We start from the raw sequence: 23,927 nt of genomic DNA, 5'->3' as shown, positions 1-23,927 counted from the left end.
GTCTCTCACTCATATTTTCTTTAAGATTTCTCTTCTTTTGCACTGTTTCTTTTTCTCTGCTTTTCTTCTCTTTTTCTCATCCATCTCCTGGTTCCTCATCCCCTGCATGCCACTAACTAGTTTCATTAGATATTAATTGATTTGTGAATTCAGGCTGAATTGCATCATCAGCAGATGGCGGATCCTGAGTTATTGGAGGAGTCCTCATCGCTGTTGGAACCAAGCGAAATGGGAAGAGGGACCCCACTGCGATTAGGGTATGTTTTTCAGAATTAATGGTACTTTATAAAAATGGTAATACTGATGTTAAAGATCAGAGTTGGGCCAATATATTGTAATATTATCCTTAGTTTCTTGCATAGGAAAATACAGTTGGCAGTTTCGTCCTTTGCACCTAACCTTTTCTATATCAGCTGAATTAATGAATCAGCTGATTCATTAATCTAAAATAGCTAGGATTTCTACTAAAAGGTAATAAACTTAATAAAAGGTAATAAACTTAAAACAATTTTATCTGACTAATAAAAGGTAATAAACTTAAAACAATTTTATCATAGTTTTGAACAGATAATCTACAATATTTCTAGCGTATCAATAATTGTACCTCATTTTCTAAAGGTGTTGATTAAAGTATCTGGACAAGATAATCATATATGGCTCACTAACAGCCATAATTAATAATTTTATACTCATCATAATTGATTCATTTATTTTTAAATTTAGGAAATTAGAAATCCTATTAGAACACAGGAAGGTTGCCAAGAAAATAGTTTTAATTTATTTTGGGTAGAACAGCAGTATATTTGTTTTACTTCACTTTACCTTTGTTGATGTATATCCCACCCTTTTCTCAGAGAATGCAAGGAATGCATACTGCATATACTGTTCTTCTCTCTCATTTTATTCTCATAACTATCCTCAGAAATAGGTTGACTTTAGAAAATGTAACTGACTCAAAAATAGATTGACTTTAGAAAATATAACTGACTCAAATTCCTTATTGAGTTCCATGCCCGAACATGGGCTTCAAATCTGCATTTCTTAATCCTTGTTAAAGCAATGTACTGCACTTTTTAAATTAGAGACATATTTTCCCACAGTTGTTGGCATTAATTTTGATAAACTCTTACTTCTATCAATTTTATGCAACAAGGATTTTCTAAAAATATTTTTAATGATACATTTTATTGTTCTTATTTTTAAAATAATATTTTAGAAAAGAAATTTGAAAAAGAAAAAATAATGAATAGATAGCAGTAGAACTTAGAACTTAGACTTATATACTGCTCTACAGTGCTTTACATACCTTTCTAAGCGGTTTTTACAGAGTCAGAATATTGCCTCCAACAATTTGGGTCCTCATTTTACCCACCTCGAAAGGATGGAAGACTGAGTGGACCTTTAATAAATTGAAGAGGGGGTGGGAAGGAAAAAGGGTTAAAAAGCAGTTATAAACGTATTTAATATTTTACCCCTTGCTAAGTTTATATAATTCTTTCCATATTTTTCTTTTCCAAATCATCATATCCATAAATACAAGTATTTTTTTTCTTCAGCAAAAAGTCAATGAGGGGTAATTTTATTCTATCACTGTCTTGATATTTTCTAGTTGTCTGTTCTATAACATATTTTAATTTTTAATATGCTATTAAGCATTGAAGAACTACTTATGCAGGTAAACCTCAGTATTAATTCCAAATGATGATGTGTGACATTTGTAGTTTGTGATGTTTTTCCTGATATCTACCTCTTCCTTAAATTTTATGTTTTGATTGTACTCCTTTTCAGAGATTTAATCTCAAATCTCCAAAAATTTCCTTATATGGATATCAAGACTTTTTGATAACTGGCATTATTAGTGAATTTCAAGAATTTAAGAATTCATGTATTTAAGTGTTGATCTTTTTGTATAGTAAATTCATTCCTTGATAGCTCAGACATTGCTCCAAATCAAACCTTAGTTTATGTTGTCCATTAAGAATCTAAATTACCATATGGTAGGTAAGTATTGTACAAAAATTACAAGTTGTTTATCTTCTATTTTTAGTAATAGATTGCAACATCAAAAGTCCATAGATTGAAATTCACAGATCCAGATTCAATTCAGGAAAATCAGAAATTAACTATTTCTAACCTGGTCTCAGAATTCTTAGCCAGCATAGCATTGGTCAGAATTTTGAAAATTGAAATTCATACATTTTAATTGGGTTCGGAAAAGGTATCTTAAACTATGAATTGTGTCAATAATTGTACAATTCCCTACATTTCAAACCATTTTTTCCTGTATTGAACTATGGTTTGATTTTATTTTATTCATATGTACATGTATTAGTTTCACTTCATTCAGAGGCTAGTTGATTTTTTGGAACTTAGGCTTTTCAAAATTAGGTAGCAAACACCTCCGAAATTTATTCCTTAAAATCAAGATATTTTATTTCTATTTATATATAATAATTATTTATTATTTATTATTATCTATTTATATATATTATATATATAGATCTATCCTAATCTCCCTTAATTTTCAAATTCAGCAAAAACATGTGACACACAAACATATATATATATCACATGTTTTTTTGCTGAATTTGAAAATTAAGGAAGACTAGGATAGATCTATTTCGGCCTTATTTTGGCCTCATCAGCTAGCCATACCCACTGGGACTTGAACCTGCAACCTTTGCCTTGTAAGGCAGAGAATTATCCTCTAGGCTACAGTATCCAATCCCTTCAAATATATATAATTATTATTTTTGCTATGCTATTTATGTGGTGACAAATTCCATGTTTAAGGAGTATAATTTAACATGAAAAATTAATGCACATATCTTTTAAAACATTATTTGAGGGTAATATTTTAAAAGAAATGCACATTAATTTGTTATTGATTAATTAATTATTAATATAATTATATGTTAAATTCTCTAATGAAGAAAACAATGATTTAATCTCATTTTTAGATCATAAGCACTTTCAGCTATACAGTTAATATTTTTATTTTATTTCGTTTTATTCGGCTTCTCCTCTGTTTAGATTTGTGGCTGGAGTGATCAACCGTGAGCGAATCCCGACCTTTGAGCGGATGCTATGGAGGGTGTGTCGTGGAAATGTTTTCTTACGACAAGCTGAAATTGAAAATCCTCTAGAGGACCCAGTAACGGTATAGTGGTCATTTCTGCAGCAGCTGGCTGCAGACCAGAGGTAGACAGTTAATTTTCCCAAGGGGCCGTATAGGGAATGGGGATTGTTATGGAGAGCCAAACCAATAGTTCTCTGCTGCATTCTGCCCTTCAAGTCTGTGCTTTGACTGAGGCGTTTGTGGCTGAGCCAGGGTTCTCTCCTGTGATGAACACCACCACCATCTCTTTAACCTGCTTCGCGTAAGAGGTGAATGCTGCACAGGCACAGAAAAGGCAGAATGTCCAGCCAACCTGGAAAACAGGGAAATCAGGGAATTATCAGGGAAATCAGCAGTTCGGGAAATATTAGGGAATTATCAGGGAATTCGTGAAAAAAATGGAATAAATCAGGGGGAAAAACAAACTTAAAATGTTTAAAAGTCAGGGGAAAATTATGTAAAAAATCCCTGGATTGAGCTGCCTGGCAGCGTCAAGCAAAAATGAGTATAACTGTGGCAACAACTTGCTTCCTCAGCTACTGATATTTCTCCACGGCTTAGCCGTTTGGTATGATATCATCTATGACCATGCCTTAGCTAGATCACAAGTTACAGGGAAATGTCAGGGAAATATCAAGGAATTTCAAAATGCTTTCCCCCTGGACACCCTGAAAGGCTGCCAGACTCCTAGTGGCCTTTTCTGCATCTATAAAGAATACACTCGCCTGAAGTAACTTGAGGAGGGTGAATGCAGCTTGAGCCACCTGAAAGGGTGCACTGGGTATGAATAAGGTTCTATAAGGCAGTATTTTCAATAAGCAAAAAATCAAGAATATGGGGGCATAATCTCAAGCTGACAAAAATAAACATAATGTTAGAAAGCATTGCTTCACAGCAGAGATAATGAGCTGATCCTCAGTAACTGAATTTAAATATGCTTGGGATAAACATACTGTATTTTTCAGAGTATAAGACACACCGGAGTATAAGACGCACATCTTTGGGGAAGGAAAACAAGGAAAAAAGGCTTCTGCCTCCCAGCAATTTGCCAAACAGCAAATAGCAGAAAGTAAACAGCAAACAGTACAGATGATATACACTGTTTGCTGTGTATTTCTGTGCATCTATGCTTGACTTGTAGAAATAGCAAAGAACGGGAGAAATGTACTGTATATTATGGCAGTATATTAATGCTACTCCAAACATAACTAAGTGAAGGTTTAACTCAGCTGCCTTATCTTAATATTAAAGCAGGACACTGTTACATTTCAGATTATACTTTTACAGATCTTTAAAACTGATTTGGCTTTCTGGAAGTATATTTTTTAAAAAATACAATAGCACTGGGTCTCTTCAGATCAAGCATTTGTTTTAAAAAGCTTCATTTTGTTAAATTGTCTAGAACAATAATTCAAACAGTCTTTAAAATAAGTCTAACAATTTGAACATTCTACAGACATTTATAGATATTATTTACCTCCTCGCATTCAGTTTCAGCAATTGATTAGCACAAGAAAATAAAATTCTGCCTCTCGCTCCACTGTAATTTCCCTTTCATTTTAGCACATGGGTTGCCTTGCAGCCTCAGTCAGCTGAGAGTCGGGAAGCTGATAATGAGTTGCTTATCTTAATGGGCTATGTTCTGTTTGTTGCAAGGAGATAACTTGCTGGGAAGCAGAGACCAAAGGGTGGAGGTAGATGGGTGGATGAGGCTACATTTGGTATATAAGATGCACCCAAGTTTTCACCCTCTTTTGGGGGTAAAAAGGTACATCTTATACGGTATGTCCATCATCTGACAAAAATGTAAAATAAAATAAATAAAAATAATAATTACAAATAAATACATATTAATAAATAAAAAAATAACCCTCAATTATTAGTAATTTGTTTTCTTACTTTGTGAGTAGCTTAACTTGAGCTTCTGGAACTATTGCTGCATAAGTATCTTTTCTAATTCTGTGCTGTATGTGTTTGTTGTTATATTATTATTATTAATAATAATAATAATAATAATAATAATAATAATAATAATAATAATAATATTTGTATGCCGCCCCTCTCTGGAGACTCGGAGCGGTTCAGTATGGCCTAGGTCTCTTACCATTTTCAAAAGCATACTGAAGTAATTTAAGAAAAATGAAATCCTTTTTTTATTCACCCTCTCTCCTCACCAATCCTGAGGCTGCTTCAAATCTTGAAAAAGATTTCAGGAGACTTCAGAAAATATATATGCTTCTGGTTAGCAGGGATATGATAATAAGAAAGATTGGATTTGGGAAGTCCCCAGTAAATGTTATGACTAAGTGGTAAATGTGAGGCAGGATTTTCATGATCCAAAGCTAATACAGTACTTTCTCTATTCTCAGCTGGATAGCTTTAATTTCAAATGGACTTTCTCTATCTTTTCTCTTCTAGGGTGACTATGTGCACAAGTCTGTGTTCATTATTTTTTTCCAAGGTGACCAGCTGAAAAACAGAGTCAAGAAAATCTGTGAAGGGTAAGCAAACCAGAATAAGAAGTTGCTTTTGATTTGCAACTCTTGTGATTCATTTTACATTATTTTCTAATGTTCCCATTCATTTACTTGTATAATATATGGCTGATTGGAGGGAGGCCAGAATATTAATCTCATAGTCAGGTTATTATTATTATTATTATTCATATTGAATCATCTTTGTGTGCCTTTCAGATTCCGGGCTTCTTTGTACCCCTGTCCAGAAACTCCACAGGAAAGGAAGGAAATGGCTGCTGGAGTCAACACAAGGATTGATGATCTTCTGATGGTATAATAATGATAGGATAAGGCAGGGAGAGACAGTTCTTGATGTTTTTATACTGTCTTTATTTCTGAATTGGTCTCCCTAGTAAATTTACCTGTATGCATATGCTGTAATTTGAACTGCAGAAATCATATTAATTAGATGAATTTGATGCCAACTAACCTACATCTATTGACTAATATTGAATAGCATCTCATTACATTTGAAGAGCCACAAATTGCCTACCTATTACAACACTTGTCTTGTTATTTGATTTGGTGCTGGCTCTACACTGGTTACATATTTTTGGATGAACTTCAGAAGTAATTTTTGGGGAAGTACTAAGTAATGAACTTACTATCTGTCACATAGTATGTATTAAGGACCACACTTCTCACTGTCTGATGTTCTATGTCAGGGGTGTCAAACTCAATTTCATTAACTATCACATCAAGGTTGTGTTTGACCTCAGGGAGAGGGATCAACTGGTCATGGCGGGTGGATGTGGCCAGGATAGGCATGGCCAACTTAACATTCTGCAGCCCTCTTCCAGTGAAAACTGAACCTGAGAGGGCCACGTGCTGCTTTTCTGAGCTCTGTTTTTGCTGGCAGAAGAATGCAGGAGGATGTCACAACCAAAAACAAAGCTTGAAAGAGCCGAACAGAGCTGTCCAGAGCTCTGTTTTCTCTGGCAGAGGCACTCTTGCCAATGTATAGTTTGCATTCTTGCTTTCAACTATTTTGTTCCTGGAATTAAAGAATCATTTGCTCTCCATGTAGAAAAGTTGGACATCAGTACATGGTTTAAATTTAATCATCAATATTAATCTTAGCTTCTAAGGTGAGGGAGTAAATTTGTATTTTGTGTGAAAGCTGAAGTATGGTGCTAAACTGTTGAAATTCTCAAATTATAGTGAATTTCTTTTAATTTTTATAGCTCATAGATGATATATACATTATCAATTCCATTTCCCTTTTTATAACAAATTCTTTCCTTCCCATGGCAGGTACTGAATCAAACTGAAGATCACCGTCAGAGGGTTCTTCAGGCTGCTGCAAAAAATGTCCGTGTTTGGTTCATAAAGGTGCGCAAGATGAAAGCCATTTACCACACTCTGAACCTCTGCAATATTGATGTGACCCAGAAATGCCTCATTGCTGAAGTTTGGTGTCCTGTAGCTGACCTTGATTCCATTCAGTTTGCTCTCAGGCGTGGCACGGTGAGCACAATTCATATTTCTTAACCTCTTCTACAATGTTCAACATTATTGCTAACCCTGACTTTCAAGAAAACATGGAGTTTTCTGAGTCTTGCAAGCAAAATCTCTGTGCGAACAAACTGCAGTGGAATATTTTTAGTTAAAACATATCCTTTCCATCTGGATTAGGGAGAAGCTCTATGCTGTTCCTTGAAACATGTCCCAACTTTGAAAGCATATGACCTTTAATTCACATTTCTTAATTATTTCTTAAGAGGAGGCTTGCCTTGATTTTTGTTCTCTCCGAAATACAGATTCAGACAAGTGAGAGCCAAGTTCTTTTGAAATCCTTTGGTGTTTTTAAAAGCAAAATTTTTGTAACAATTCTGACTTTATTTATAGGAATTTATATTGTATATTTGACTGAAAGAGTGAATGAATCCAGTATCTTTTGTAATAATTAATTCACCAAAATTAAAACATGTTTTCTAAAATAGCTAAATAAAAAGGCATGCTTGAATATGTGCAGTAATGATAGATTGCAAAAACTGTTTGGGGTTCCATTCAGTTGAAAAAGTAGCTTTTCTAAACTTTAGTGTGTTTGTGTATAACAGGAGCATAGTGGATCCACTGTCCCCTCTATCCTGAATAGGATGCAGACCAACCAGACTCCACCTACATACAATAAGACCAACAAATTCACTGATGGGTTTCAAAACATTGTAGATGCTTATGGCATTGGAACCTATCGTGAGATTAATCCAGGTATGTATGTATCCTATGAAACTGTCTAGCTTCTGATAATTTTTTAAAGAGTCTGATTTGTCTCCTTTCTGACTTATTCTGTTGCATCAATTTAACACTGAAAGAAACCAAACCAAATAAATAAAAAGTCAATATTTGTGTTGATTAATACATCAATTCTGTAATTTTCCCTGGTATAATACATTTTTCAATGAGCCTTTTCTACATGTTAGAGTTTTTTTATAAGTACGGAACTGTACCAAATTAGATAAGGATATAAAAGTTAGATTTGAAAGGTAGGTTGGGATAATTCATACAGTATTAAAGTGAGCATTAAATTAATTGGTCTTCCAGCTACTCCTTGAGAGACCATTTTGAATTCCAGTAAATATATGTATAGAATGGTTTTGTAAGCAACATTTTCCTCCATTTTCAAAATGTATCAAGTAAAATGTGCCAACAAAGATCCTAAACAAATTTGGCAAACATTTTTATTCTGATCCATGATATGGCCATCTTTAAAACTTTGGTCTATAGTTCTAGTAATATTAAAAATACTAAAACTTTGGAAAGTGCAATCAAAATAATAAAATGAGTATCAATCCTCTGAGAAAGAATTGCAACATTTGGGACTGTTTGCTTAGAAAACTGTTATGTGAAAAGGCAGAAGATAGTGAGATGTATGGAGAAAGTAAACTTTTCCTTAATCCTAATTTCAGAACTAAGAAATTATGTTAACTACAACTACAGGGCAATTGTCAGCTCCTGGAAACCACAGCAGTTTGAAATGGTTTAGAGACAGGGAAAGTTACATTACTGACATTCTATATCCCACCTATTTCATTTTCTCACTTTCCTGGTTTTTGTATCACTTTTAGTACTTTATATCCATTGAGTAGTATTTTTTACCCATACCAGACAATATTTACCCATTACATTTTATACCTAATTTGTCCCAGAATGCTGATGTGAAAAAGATAGTTATATTATTTTCACAAAGGAAAATATAGATTCAGTTCCAAAATTATGAAGATTCTATACAGTTAATTTTTATATAACTTTATAAAAGCTTCTTGTATCTTTTAAGGTACCAGTATCAAACATTTCCTAACCACAGATAAACTAAACTGGCTTAGTCCAATCATGCTTAGTAGATCCTCATTTTCAATAACTGTTGTCTATCGTTCTGTTAAATAATTTCCAATCTCCCATTCTTTCAGCTCCATACACAATCATAACCTTCCCATTCTTATTTGCTGTGATGTTTGGTGATTTTGGACACGGCATTCTTATGACACTTTTTGCTGTCTGGATGGTGATCAGAGAGAGCCGCATTCTATCACAAAAGAGTGATAATGAGGTAATTTGACCATTGACTAGAGAAGTTAATACATCAATTTAAAGCAGGCCCTCATGCAGCTTTCCTAGTAGTTTGCGATTTGAACAGCTTTTAATTTTATGTTCAGTGGGAGAAAACTGCTTTGTTTTCTTTGGAACTACTGTGTGAAAGATTTTTCTGCTATATGTCTTTAGGTAAAACAATTGACAGATGTATCAGTATGCTTTTTGTTCCTTCTGAATTGGAGATGAGCTCATCCAAGCCTTTGAAAGGATGGAGCAGAGTTAAGTAGTCCAGAAGCCATATAGAGCCTCCAAACGTGATGGAACTTATGCCATTAAATGTTCAGATGTGAGAGTGGGACTGTTAAAGAGCAAAATGTATTTCATAAAATGTCCCTCTTCTAAACATCAAGCCAAGCTTTCCAATTTGGGATAAAGATTTAAGGGGTAAAACTTTCTTCAGGGCCAGAGGAATCATTTTCATTATTTGAACCCCTTCGTCTTCCTAGAGAAATGCAAGGAAAAAAAGAAAGACTCTTCCCTTAAAAAAATCAGGTCTAAAATATGATCTAAAGCTGAAAAAGACTGTATTCACAAGTCAAAGGAAAATACTTGGCAGCATCCATTTGTATTCTTTGTGTAACAGTATTGTCACATATTTCCAGTTCATTTTTTATAATTTCTCTTCTCTTTCCCTTCCCCTATCTCTTTTCCTAACTTGGACAGATATTCAACATTATTTTCAGTGGCCGCTACATTATACTGTTGATGGGTTCCTTCTCCATTTATACTGGTCTGATCTATAATGACTGTTTCTCAAAGTCACTCAATATGTTTGGCTCATCCTGGAGTGTCCGGCCCATGTTTCAGAAATCCAACTGGACGTAAGTGATGAGACGCCTGCAAAGGCAATGGATAGCAAAATATTTGGGAAATAATTTCAGGAGATTTGGAAAACGATGAGTCGATAAAAGACATGGAAATGCCAAATTAAACATCATTAAATGTTTACTCTGTTATAACTGTGTCAAGAGTACAGCGGTACCTCTACTTAAGCACTTAATTCGTTCTGTAACTAGGTTCTTAAGTAGAAACGTTCTTAAATAGAAGCAATTTTCCCCATAGGAATCAATATAAAAGCAAATAATGCGTGCAAACCCATTAGGAAAGAAATAAAAGCTGGGAATTTGGGTGGAAGGAGGAGGAGGAAGAAGAGGAGGAGGACAGTCGCTGCTGAAGGAAGAAGGTGGGGTGAGGGGAATAAAAAAAATCCAAAACTTTAAGGCCTCAGGGACTCTGAGGCAGCAAGGAGGAGCACGCGCCTCCCATACACCTGGCATGAGGCTACCTCCCATACACTGGCTGCTGGGACCTGCTGCCTCTTCTTTCCCATGCTGAAGGGCTCCCCTCGCTCACTCGCTTTGTAGCCAGTGCTTTTCCTTCACTGTGGTGACTCCTTGGCTGCCCAGAGTAAAGGAAGCGTTTCTTTTCTCTGGGCGCTGGCAGAGGTTTATTCCCTGTCCAAGTGCCCAGAGAAAGGAAAATGCTTCATTCACTCTGGACTGCCAAAACCTCCTTAAGCACCACCAAAAGGCTCCTCTGGCAGCCCAGATGGCTGGGATTAAAGGGGAAATGGCAGGAAACTGGCCGGGCCTTTGTGCTGCTCTCAAATTTCCTTGGAAATTTTTCCGGGCTCCGGTTCTTAAGTAGAAAATGGTTCTTAAGTAGAGGCAAAAAAATCTTGAACACTCGGTTCTTATCTAAAAAAGTTCTTAAGTAGAGGCGTTCTTAAGTAGAGGTACCACTGTACTTTTACGGTATTTTGTCATATCTGTTCTGCTCTGCTTATTTATTAATGCAATTGTTTTTTTTCTTTGCTCTACAGAGAAGATCTTCTCCAGGAGTATCCTATGCTTCAACTTAATCCTTCCATTGATGGTGTCTTTGGTGGAGCATATCCCTTTGGCATTGATCCAGTATGAGCCATTATTTTTTAAATTTTCCCTTCTTCTTTACTTCATGTTGTTTTCTCTTCCATGCATTCTCACTTTATCCTTTATAAATTAAAAGAGATACCAAAGTATCAAAAATATCTGATTCACTAGAAAAAAATATAATTAGCTCAGTTGTTTTGTTAATGTTTACTGTATGTCATATAACAGAATGAGATGACAGAATTATACATTTCGTCTTCGTCTTTAAAAGTTACATTTTTAAAATGTTTTCTACATGCATTAGTAGGGTACAACTTGTATTATGCTCTCTTGAAATGCTGACTTGCCAGATTTTGAAATAATACAAAAATATAGGCAATCTTAGCTATGTCTAAAATAGATGGGACATTCACCTGGACTACCAGAATTTCTTTTAATTGGAATCATTTTATAGAAAAGTCTGAGATGGTCTCTGTAGTTATGAGGTCCATAAATTGGTGTGTTTACTTGATTATTTAATGTGAGAATGTTTTTTTTGTCCCATTACATTGGTCTAACCATTACACTTTATTCTTTGTAGGTAAATAGAATTTTGAAACAAAGTATGAAAGGATTACTGTTCACCTCTCCATTAGAACAATAACTCTCTGATAACTAAGTAGAACAGGGCCACATTTAGCCTTGGAGGGAAAATCAAATGAAAGATCATATCTGAAAACTAGGCTTGGGGATTGCAGAGGAAAACATTCCTAAAATTTCACCTAGTGTATCTTTGTGGGAGAGGCACTTGGGCAGTGGTTCAACATGTGAATGCTCTATTCTAAACTTTTTATTAAAGTAACATGGCACAGAGTGCAATGAGTGCCTCTCAGTGCTTATATGAATAGAACTTATGGCCATTGTTGGAAAGGGGTTGGAAAGAATTCCAGATGCAGTGGTCTATCTTCTGTCCTATCTTGTTTAATTTTTTCCCCCTAGATCTGGAACATTGCTACCAACAAGCTGACGTTCCTTAACTCCTTCAAAATGAAGATGTCAGTAATTCTGGGCATCATCCACATGATGTTTGGTATCACCCTTAGTCTGCTGAATCATATGTGAGTGTGTTCCATTTAATTAAATTATAAAAAAGTAAAGAATATGGGAATAAAGATTTATTACAAGTTATTTTTACTTTATTCCGAATAATAGAGGCTTATGAACTGCCAGAAGTCATGTAAATGGATTTTTTTTAAAATGAAGAATTTTTGTTGTAACATATTGTTATCAAGATAACTAAATGAACAGGTTCCTGAAATTTCTGGGAGTTAATTATCGAAGGGGGCTTGGAATTTACCATTCAATAAATAAACCTTATTTAATTTAGCAACTAACTATGCATATTAACAAAACAATTAATTTCACAATTTGTTAGCTGAAAGCACTGTCTAATTTTTTCCTATTTTTTTCCTAAATGTTTCTTAATATGTTTCATATAATATTTTTTCCATACCTCTATAGTTATTTTAAGAAACGTCTGAACATCTTCTTTGGCTTTATTCCTGAAATTATCTTCATATCTTCATTGTTTGGATATTTGATCATCCTTATCTTCTATAAATGGTCAGCATACAATGCTAAGAACTCCATGCATGCACCAAGTCTTCTTATTCACCTCATCAACATGTTCCTCTTCTCTTATGAAAAAAATGCCCAAATGCTTTATAGCGGGCAGGTAGGTAGTCTACTCTCCTTCTCTATAGGGCACTATAGAGCTCTCCTTCTCTATAGGGCACTTTTTGTTTATTCATTTCGGGGTTTTAAAGAAGTTATTCATGGGGAAGCAGGCTAACAAACTCAAACTCAACCCAGACAAGACGGAGTGGCTGTGGGTTTTGCCTCCCAAGGACAATTCTATCTGTCCGTCCATTACCCTGGGGGGGGGAATTATTGACCCCCTCAGAGAGGGTCCGCAACTTGGGCGTCCTCCTCGATCCACAGCTCACATTAGAAAAACACCTTTCAGCTGTGGCGAGGGGGGCGTTTGCCCAGGTTCGCCTGGTGCGCCAGTTGCGGCCCTATTTGGACCGGGAGTCATTGCTCACAGTCACTCATGCCCTCATCACCTCGAGGCTCGACTACTGTAACGCTCTCTACATGGGGCTACCTTTGAAAAGTGTTCGGAAACTTCAGATCGTGCAGAATGCAGCTGCGAGAGTAATTATGGGCTTCTCCAAGTATGCCCATATCACTCCAACACTCCGCAGTCTGCATTGGCTGCCGATCAGTTTCCGGTCACAATTCAAAGTGTTGGTTATGACCTATAAAGCCCTTCATGGCACCGGACCAGAATATCTTCGGGACCGCCTCCTGCCGCACGAATCCCAGCGACCGGTTAGGTCCCACAGAGTTGGCCTTCTCCGGGTCCCGTCGACTAAACAATGTCGTCTGGCGGGACCCAGGGGAAGAGCCTTCTCTGTGGGGGCCCCGACCCTCTGGAACCAGCTCCCCCCTGAGATTAGGATTGCCCCCACCCTCCCTGCCTTTCGTAAACTCCTTAAGACCCACCTCTGCCGTCAGGCATGGGGGAACTAAAACACCTCCCCCTTGCCCATGTTGTTTTGTTGATTGATTGACTGTGTGCCTGTTTTTTATATATACTGTTTTTATGAGATTATTAATTTAAATTGTAACTAGATGGGTGGGCATTGGATTTGGTATTATGTACTGTACTGTTTTTTATTATTGTTGTGAGCTGCCCCGAGTTTGCGGAGAGGGGCGGCATATAAATCCAATAAACCTAACCTAACCTAACCTAAATGTCAAACCTGAATTTGATGTCACAACTAGACCAGTTAGTACAGTCGTTTGGGGGGGGGGGGGAATCCAGTTTGTTCTAGTAGTTAAGACTCCAGGCTAGAAATCAGGGAGTATGAGGTCTAGGTCTCCTTTACATAAAAAAGCCAGCTCGGTGGCTTTTGATCAGTCACTGACTCCAAGCCTACAGTGTTAGACTATGGGCAAAAAGCTGATTGGTCAATGTAACAGCTAATAGGATCAACATTTGGTTGAAAAGCAACCCTGCTCCTGGAGGAAAAACTTTAGATAGGAAGAAAAAACAATACTGGTCTTTGGAAGTATAGTATGCAAGATATAGTATAGAAGATATAGTATATATTATGCAAGATATAGTAAAGCAACCCCCACTTGTTTCAGTGCGATTTGAATGATGATATTTGGCAGGGAGAAGTTTTTAATCATAAAAATTTGTAATCCCCTTTCAATAATCCAGAATTTAAATTCTGATTAACATCAGATCAATCAACATTTTAGCAGTGGTTCCATGTCTCCCATGGATAGTTTGATTAGGTTTTGTGAACTAAGTTCAACTGAAGGCCCTTATATCCCACAATTGTCATTGGCATTGAATATTTTGCTCCTAAATGTGCAATGCAGCTACTGTCATTAACATCATATTTACTTTTAGTGGTGATGTCATTAATTGTACTGTTTTTCTTGCAGAAAGGTATCCAGTGTTTCCTGGTGGTAGTAGCATTTCTATGTATCCCATGGATGCTGATTGCTAAACCCATGGTTCTTCGCCATCAGTATTTGCAAAGAAAGCATTTGGTGAGTGACTATAAAAATTTATCCTACAAATCTTTTTATTTATTTAAATATGGAAATGTGGTCCAATTTTCTACAGTAAAGAACTGCATGCAGATGAATATTACCCTCGGGGTTTTTTTTTCTGCTCTGTGCTAAGGAACAGTGCTAAGATATACCCATAATTGCCTAGTATAGTCTGAATCTGTCTCTTGAAATCTTGATCTATATGCATGTATTTGCCACATAAGAGTCCAAAGAACTACCTTGGATATGCCCAGCCCTGTGGGATTCTTGATATTTTCTTTTAAACACTTCTGTCATAAATATTTTTGGGCTCTCCTTTTGGTTTAGAAGATGTTAGTTGCATAGAGAAGGATGCTGTTTTTTAAAGAAAAATAATCCCTCGCAAACCCTTGAATATACTTTGAGGTTTTTTTGAATGAATCTAGGACTATAAAGGGAAATTTGCCTTACCTGGCATGTTACTGAAATAATGGGCCAGACAGCCTAAAAGTCTGACTGCTCCCATGATTCTCCAAAGGTCTGACTCTGGCTCCCAGACCTGTTATTCTTGTGGCAAGTACGTTGTTAAGATGCAACTGCCCTTCAAAGTGCAGCTCAGTTAAAGACACTCCCTCTTCCTTCTCTGACCCTCTCATTTTCCCATGACCCCTCCATTTGTTTCCCTTTTTTTCTCTTGTTTTTCTTCTCCTTTCCTGCTTTCTTTCCTTCCATTCACTATCAGGAAGGGCAGCCTGAGGAACCCCATGTCAGCCCAGGCCAGAGTCCGCAGGCAATAGAGGCAGCAACGGCTGCAACAGTGAGTGGATTAAAAGATGCCACCTATACACATGATGAAAACAGAAGATGTCAGGAGCTTTGGAAAGTATCTACCCTGAGGAAGAGGAATAGCACAGCTGCCTTTTGCTCAAAAAGATACAGTCCAGTAATCTTATTCTACCCACACACATGAGGAGGATCCTGCACTTACAATATATTGCAGAACATTCCCTGCATGTTTTAAAGCATGTGCTCATTATTTCAGAGTGCCAGCCAGGGCTTTTTGGAATTAATTATCCCTTTCTACCCTTATCCCTAGTTGCAAACATCCTCTCTGAATGCAGATTGTAAAGGCAGCTTGCCTGCTGTTACACTTCTTGTTGTGGGATTCCTCATAATGTGCTGAAAAAGTTCAGAGTTCCTGAGAAAATAATTTGGAAAACACATTATAGTACTTCATTAAAAAATCATCATAATCTGGAAAGAATATCCCCCGTTTTGTATTTGCTCTTGGCTTTTCCATAGTTGACAGCTTTTTCCTTCTTCTATTACGATTCAACTCAATCTCCCTTTCCAACATACTTTAAATTTTTCATACTATTTGTCAAAATTACACTTATATTCAGTCTTTGCAGTGGTATTATCTATTCCGAGTTTACCTTTGTGGTCATCAGTATTTTTCTGTCCATTGAAAGTATACATCAGGAATCCTTGTGACAGTGCATTGAATTGTCACTCACCAGAGAGAATTCTATATAATTCAATAGCTTTTTGACTCAAGTAATTTCCTTTGTTTTAAACCCCTGGCTGTCTTAAAAATCATATGAATATCATGACTTCTTGTTGCAGTATTTTGTTTTTGCAATACATTATTAATTTAAAAATCAGGGATGTTATTTGGTAGAATATTCAATCTGGAATTATAAATTGTATATAAAACTCAAAAGTATTACTTAATTTTATCTGAGATCAAGGCTGATTTTTCAGACTCAGTTTACAAAATCAAGGTTAAAAATATTGGAACTGCTTTACTGAATTAAGTCAAAGGTCAGTACTAATTGCTAACCAATAATATTCCTATGAAAATTTACAAAATAACATATTAAATCTTATGATTCTTCTAATTTTATCTGGGAACAAGAATTATTTTCAATCTCAAGTATACAGAGTCAAGCTTAAAAGTACATAAAAACTATTTTATTGAGTCAAGTGAAGTTGTAGTGTCCTGCCTTTTAACAAAGCAGGTATCTATGGAAACCTATGAGAATGATATGAAAGTGGAGGCTTTTTTCAATATTTGGTTTTCAAGTTAGAATGTTTTCTTATTCAGAGGGTCTCTACAGCGTGATGATTTGCACACAATAGTTACTTCTGTAGCTGTGCAAGAGTCTAATTGTCTGACGTATGACATACTTAACTGTAGATAAGATTTTTGGAAATCAGCTAATGAGATTATCATTTAAAGCTAAATGAAATGTGATTTCAAATGTAATGGCAATCAGGATAACTATGAAAAGTATATTTTTAAGAGGTACACAAAACTTGTAAGTGATTTTTCTTGTTATTGCTTTTATAATGATCTAATAGATAAACTAATGGTTTCTAGTAATTTGGAGAGAGTTGCATATGCTAGTGTTGAGAATGTCAAATGTCTAAACATATGCCTGCTATGTGAATTTCCCTGCTTTTGTCTTCAGACATCTGTTAGTGACAACTATGTTTCATATGAGATGCTGGTTGACTTTGATATCATTCTTCTATTTGCTAGCAAATATTTATTTTAGCCAATAAGTTTGCCTTTTATTTATTTATTATTTTTATTTATTAGAAAATTTATATTGTTGCCTGTTCACACATGGCGACTCAAGGCTTGTGGGATATTAAAACCTCATATATAAAAAAGTAAAAGTAATAAAAAAGTAATAAAATAACAAATTAATAAAATAATATAATAACCTCCCCTTACCCTGGCAACAACATATCACACAAGTCATTTAATGGGCTCCATCCCGCTCTGGGTTATCCAGGCCCATTGGCAGAACCAGATCTTCAGCACCTTCCAGAAGAGTGTTAGAGTGTGAGCCAATCTTTGGGGGAATGATGTTCCAGAGAGATGGAGCCACCACAGAGAAGGCTCGTCTTCTGGGTCCCACCAGGTGTAGGGGATGGGACCTGCAGTGATGGAAAATTATTTCTGGTTGCGTGCCAAAAGTGAGTGTATGTGTGCCTGTGATATTGCACACCTGTGCTGGCACCCACAATGCAATGCATGCCCCCCTGCAAATGCAGGCATGATTACCCCCACGCATCAGCAAAAGTATGTTACATATACAGAAGCCATATAGAAGTTTTCAGGTGGCAGATCCCCCTCCCTTTTGGGGGGGGGAGATTTGCCACCTGAAAATTTTGTATTAAAATCCTTTTCTCTCTTTTTGTGGGTGACTTGTGTTATGCCAGGCTTCATGTTACGAGCCTCAATTAAGTCCAAAGTGTAAATTCAAACACACACTGTTGTAAAGTAAGCAAAGAGTTGGTTTATCAACGGAAAAATATTGTACACACGCACTTTAAATCAGCCAAAGTGCTCTCCCACAAATGCTTTACCTGGAATGCTGTGAAAAGTAAAAAACAAAAGCAAAGCAGATAAAAGGCAGCTGTGAAGACGTTACTGCCACCCCCTTCAAGAGTCCTCAAGCTGTACTTAACTCTGAATTGTTCAAAAAAGTCCTTGTAAATCCTGAAGCAGTTCAAAAGCAAACCACTTCTCTCTCGCCAAATGGATAATTTTAGCCCCATTAGCCTAATTGCCCCAGCCACAGGTGATCTCCCTTATTTTCTATAATACTTGCACAGTTGTTCCCTCCTTGTCATAAACCTGCCCCTGCCAGCATCTATGAATCCCTCTTCTTCCAAGTCTAATGATGATGACTCACTAATGGGGTAATTAGCTAATGGGCTGCCTGTAACTACCCCATCATCCGATCCTGCTTCACTCCCGGAATCTTCCCTTGACACAGAAGCTTCACTGTCTGAAGCTGTTGGCCGTAAAACTGGTCTCTAATAACGTGAGGATTCTCCCAAATCAACCCCCACAGTCCTTGGAGCAGGAGCTGGCCCAGAGCCAACCACAACAACTTGGGATCAAAACCAAGGCTGAAAATCCCAAGCGCTTGTTTAATTAAATGTTCACATAAGCGATCTGTTCCAGGCAGCGGCATTTTTTGCCTCTTGTTTAAAACGATTTTATTGGAAAGCTCCACGTCTTCAAGAACTCCTGCGTCTCTCGAATCCTGATCTGCCACAGTTACAAGGGAAGCGAGCCCCCTTGCAGTTCTCCCAGAGACCCGTTACCCCCAACTTTTGCATTCCACTTCCAACCCTCAGCCGCTGCTGCCTCCTCCCACCTCTCCCTCCCACCCTCCTTCCTGCACTCTTCACTCCGTTGGGAATTGGGGTCTGTGTTTTGGCATCTGAGATGATCCCAGTGTGGCATCTCCTTTTCCCTGAACTTTTGCCCCTTTTCCTCCAAGTTAGGGACACTCTCGTTGCAGTTCCCTGGGCTCCATGTGGAAGGGAGGATCTCTGCTGCCTGGAACCACCTAAAAAGGCAACACGAAGAGTGTGTGGGTGGGGCTGCATTTGAAGTATAAGGTGCACCCAAATTTTCACCCTCTTTTTTGGGGTGGGGAGGGTGCATCTTATACTCCCCCAAATATGGTAATTCTTCCCTGGTACAAGCTGAGAGCAGGAGAACCTGTGGTCTAGAGGTTAAAGCTACTGCCTTATAGGCAGACTCCCCAGGTTTAAATCCCAATAAGGGTATGGCTGGTTGATAAGAGCCAAATAACTTGAAATAGATCTATACTAGTCTCCCTTTTCATTATCAGCAAAAATATGTTACACACAAACACACACACACACACCTATATTTATATTTATTCATATATATATGTCTGTGTGTATGCATATCTTTTCTTCTGTGTTGCATGCTTTAGGGAACACTCAATTTTGGTGGAATTCGTGTAGGCAATGGCCCAACTGAGGAAGATGCCGAGATAATCCAACATGATCAACTCTCCACCCATTCTGAGGACGGTGAAGAGGTAAGTCTTCCCTTTTAGTACTGTAAAATTTAACCTGGGAAGACTTGTTTAGCAAGATTAATAGGCCGAACGCAACCTCTGTTCCTTTGCTCATGCCTTTGGCTTTGTTCAAAGACAAACACTAACAAATTCTGTCCTAGACAAGTTCCAGTAGCAACCAATTAAAGTGGGTTATGTACATACATGGGTTGCTTTGCATTATCCCTTTAAATATATATATATTCCATTATTTGAATGTGGTTTTTGCACCTTAAAAAGTTGATATTTTAAATACTGTTTAAATTAACCATATGTTTTGGTTGGTAGTCTTACTCTTTTTCAAAGAACAATGCTAAAATACTACAAGTCTGGCTAACTACTTATTAAACTTGTATTATCTTTATATAGTATACATTGGAGGTTCAAATAAACGACCTAATATTTGGATCAGGTTGTGTAATGATGCCATGGATACGTGCTAGATAGCCTCATTGTTTATAGCCTGACTTCTTATACCCTGTGGGTATAAGAGTTTTAACATTCCCGGACAATGGACCATTAGTGTTGTGTTGCTCAGATGAAGAGATGCTTTTGTGTTCTTAAATTATGCATGAAAACTTCCTTTTGTGTTTTCAAGCCTGCCGTGGAGGAAGTGGTGAGCTTTTAATTTCTGTTACTCTAAATATTCTATGAATTTAAATTATTTTATAGAATTAAATGAACTCACATTAGTGATTCGGCAGATATTGTTTTAATCAAATGCATAAAATATTTATAATTGTAGATAATTATTAAACATTTTTGTATCCTACTTAAAAACAAATACAGTGGTACCTCAAGATACGAACCCCTCGTCTTACGAACAACTCGTGATACGAACCCGGGGTTCAGAAAAATTTTGCCTCTTCTTACGAACTTTTTTCGAGTTACGAACTGGCGTTCGGGAGACAGCTGGGAAGCCGCACGGCTGTTTTAAAAGGTGACAGCCGGGCAGCGGGGCTTCCCAGCAGCCTCCCGAACGCCGGTTCGTAACTTGAAAAAAGTTCGTAAGAAGAGGCAAAATTTTTCTGAACCCCGAGTTCGGTTCGTGAGGTTGCTGGGAAGCCCCCCAGCCTGGCTGTGACCTTTTAAAACAGCCGCGTGGCTTCCCAGCTGTCTCCGAATGCCGAACGCGGAAGTTCGGGTTTGGCGTTCGGGAGACAGCTGGGAAGCCGCACGGCTGTTTTAAAAGGTGACAGCCGGGCAGCGGGGCTTTCCAGCAGCCTCCCGAACGCCGGTTCGTAACTTGAAAAAAGTTCGTAAGAAGAGGCAAAATTTTTCTGAACCCCGAGTTCGGTTCGTGAGGTTGCTGGGAAGCCCCCCAGCCTGGCTGTGACCTTTTAAAACAGCCGCGTGGCTTCCCAGCTGTCTCTGAATGCCGAACGCGGAAGTTCGGGTTTGGCGTTCGGCTTCGGGAAGCTGCTGGGAAGCCGCGCGGCTGTTTTAAAAGGTGACCGCCGGCCTGGGGGGCTTCCCAGCAACCTCCCGAACCCCGAACTTTTGCCGAACTTCCGGGTGGGGTTCGGGAGGTTGCTGGGAAGCCCCCCAGCCCGGCTGTCACCTTTTAAAATAGCCGTGCGGCTTCCCAGCAGTCGCCGAACGCCGTTTTTTGCGGGGGGGGGGGGGGTTTGGTTGCACGGATTAATTGACTTTACATTGTTTCCTATGGGAAACAATGTTTCGTCTTACGAACCTTTCGTCTTACGAACCTCCCCCTGGAACCAATTAGGTTCATAAGACGAGGTATGACTGTATGTGTATGAATCACTACATATACTTGAAAGACTTTTCTGAATTTTGCTGAAATTTAGTTTATAAATTACTGTTTTGAATTGCACAGATTACTAATTATAGGGACTTGTTCTTCATTTGTTTGTCTCAGTCCTGGTGCTTTTCAAATCTTCTGCTTCATTTGTTGTGTAAAGGTAATACATGTCACAAGTTCATTCATTTAGAAGCTCTTCAGTTAATAAGTCTGCACTTACATTGCAGCTAATCAGTTTTGGCTGCATGGTGTAGGCACTCATCAAAGTTCTGCAGCAATTGCCAGAATTGTTTGTAGCAATCTGCTTTTTAAAATCTGTTTAACAAAGCTACATTTTACCCTGCTACATAATAAGTTGAAAAAGGAGAGGGGTATGTAATTATCATAATTTGTGTTCCCAATAATGGGACTCCTACAGAAACCTTTTTTCCACCCTCTTGGTTATCTCTGCAGAAGAAGAAATTGTTGTTTCATTTTGTACTTACTATTGCTAGGCTTGTCTTCCAGTGGATTGTTCCATCTGCAGATGCAGAAAATACCTTAATTTTATTGACTTTTTGGGAATATAGAAAACAATAATTTTATTATCTTCTAGCCTGCTTAGAAATTGAGCTTGACCCTTCTAGCCAAACATATGTAGATCATTTATGCATGCATAAAGAGAGAAAGCTTTTCAATTAAGTAAAAAGCAAACAATGTATTATGATTAATTTAAGAACAATTAAGAAAAATTGGATAAAGAAATGAATGAAAAAACATAAAAAGTTCAGATAGGCCTTCCATCCTTTTTTTGAGCAAGTATCATTTTAACATTTCCCAAAAAATATTTCCATCCAAGCTATATTTAATTCTTCAGGGTTTTATTTCAGAATATTTGATAGCTACAATGCCTTACATATATTAAATGTTCAGGTTGAGGTTGCCTAAAGCAAACTAAATTCTTCAAATTGCATCTCAGAATACAGGGGCGAGTAACATTAAAGAAAATTATTTGGTGTTAATTTAAAATTAAAATTTAAAACTTTAAGTTGATCATACATCAGAGTCATTAGGAGAGTATTTGAAATAAGAATGAATATCTATCTCAGTGTGTTAATATTTGCTTAATTATCAATTCAGGATAGACCATGTTGGATAAATCAACTGGATTTTTTTGGGGGAAATTTATAACCAAGGAGATTTCTAATAGATTTTGTCTCTAGTATCAAATTCAAGGCCCGGGAGTCTGATCCAGCCTGCAGGGTGCTTAGATCTAGCCCACTGGGCTGCCCTGGAAATAACTAAGAACTCGCTCACGGTGCCTCTGCCGGCGGAAATGGAGGACGGGAGGGGTCTATGCAGAGGGAGCTCCATTTTCATTGGCAGATGGTTGCAAGAGGCTGTCACACCTGAAAATTGAGCTCATGCAGGCTACGGGCGTCCCTCCTAATCTCCATTTTCGTCAACAGAGAATTGCAGGAAGCCATTGCAACCAAAAATGGAGCTCAGGAACTTGTTTTCACTGGCAGAACGCTAATCTTGATTGGTGATGTTGAACTGGCCACGCCTACCCTGACCATGCTCCCCACTGCCCCAAGGTCAAACACAATCCTGATGCAGCACTCAATGAAATTGAATTTGATAGCCCTGCCCTAGTGTGTATCAGCCTCTACTTTGTTCAATTTCTAAATGACTTGATGTCCCTTTTTGTTTTTGGAAAGAGCTAGATCTTGGCAGCACATGATTGCAGTAGTTAAAAATAGATCATTTTGTCTTCCGTGCCTCTGCCAAGAGAAGAGCAAGAACCTTTCCACAGCAGCCATTTGATAACAGGGTCTGATAATGAATCCAAATGCATTGGTGGAAATGTAAGACAGAGCACATGCAGCACAGATTTTCCTCCAAGTATAACTCAGTTTATCTGTGATGTTGCTGACTGGGGCAGACCCTTCACAAAGGGACAAAGCAAACATACCCATTAACCTTTGGACTGCTGCATCACAATGGATTTGTTATACAGTGTTCGCTCAATTTCCGCTGGGGATGCATTCCGAGACCGCCCGCGAAAGTCGAATTTCCGCGAAGTAGAGATGCGGAAGTAAATACACCATTTTTGGCTATGGACCGTATCACAAGCCTTCCCTTAACACTTTGAACTCCTAAATTACCATTTCCCATTCCCTTAACAACCATTTACTCACCATTATTACTGGTACTCACCATTGAATAAGACACTTAGTGATCCTGATATTTATAAACATAATTATTTATTAACAATAATTATTTTTTTTGTTATTTATTTGCAAAAATTATTAGTTTGGCGATGACATATGATGTCATTGTGTGGAAAAAAACATATAGGAAAAAAACTGAAATATTTTTTAATTAATATTTTTTGAAAAACCGTGGTATAGGCTATCCGCGAAGTTTGAACCCGCGAAAGTCGAGGGAACACTGTACTCATAGCTTAAAATGGATTTTTTCCCCCCATTTTGCTTTTTGCAGCAGAATGTTAACATACAAAATCATGACAAAATGGTGGGTTGCCATCATGCATCTAATAAGAATTGAAGCCAAACATTGTTTTAATTATCT

The 23,927-nt window shown here is 37.4% G+C and overlaps 1 protein-coding gene across 6 annotated transcripts in view; it reads left to right on the top strand.

The window, feature by feature from the left end:
• Positions 1–23,927, top strand: part of ATP6V0A1 (ATPase H+ transporting V0 subunit a1) — a 512,121-nt gene that overhangs the window by 468,213 nt on the left and 19,981 nt on the right. For 3 of the 6 annotated variants that reach the window (XM_070727641.1, XM_070727642.1, XM_070727637.1), the window contains 13 exons: positions 154–257; positions 3,034–3,160; positions 5,537–5,619; positions 5,812–5,905; positions 6,889–7,101; positions 7,695–7,845; positions 9,045–9,184; positions 9,892–10,049; positions 11,051–11,141; positions 12,078–12,196; positions 12,600–12,813; positions 14,601–14,708; positions 19,463–19,570. In XM_070727641.1, coding sequence (XP_070583742.1) covers positions 154–257; positions 3,034–3,160; positions 5,537–5,619; positions 5,812–5,905; positions 6,889–7,101; positions 7,695–7,845; positions 9,045–9,184; positions 9,892–10,049; positions 11,051–11,141; positions 12,078–12,196; positions 12,600–12,813; positions 14,601–14,708; positions 19,463–19,570 — 1,710 coding nt within the window. Of the gene's footprint in view, positions 1–153; positions 258–3,033; positions 3,161–5,536; positions 5,620–5,811; positions 5,906–6,888; positions 7,102–7,694; positions 7,846–9,044; positions 9,185–9,891; positions 10,050–11,050; positions 11,142–12,077; positions 12,197–12,599; positions 12,814–14,600; positions 14,709–15,432; positions 15,508–19,462; positions 19,571–23,927 lie in introns of all 6 variants that reach the window. The other 3 variants (XM_070727643.1, XM_070727640.1, XM_070727639.1) reach the window with 3 other exon arrangements.

This window comes from Erythrolamprus reginae, chromosome Z (genome assembly GCF_031021105.1).
Source record: "Erythrolamprus reginae isolate rEryReg1 chromosome Z, rEryReg1.hap1, whole genome shotgun sequence".
NCBI classification, from domain to species: Eukaryota; Metazoa; Chordata; class Lepidosauria; order Squamata; family Dipsadidae; genus Erythrolamprus; species Erythrolamprus reginae.
Note: the sequence above shows the minus strand (reverse complement) of the source record. Positions and strands in the feature narration are given on the sequence as shown.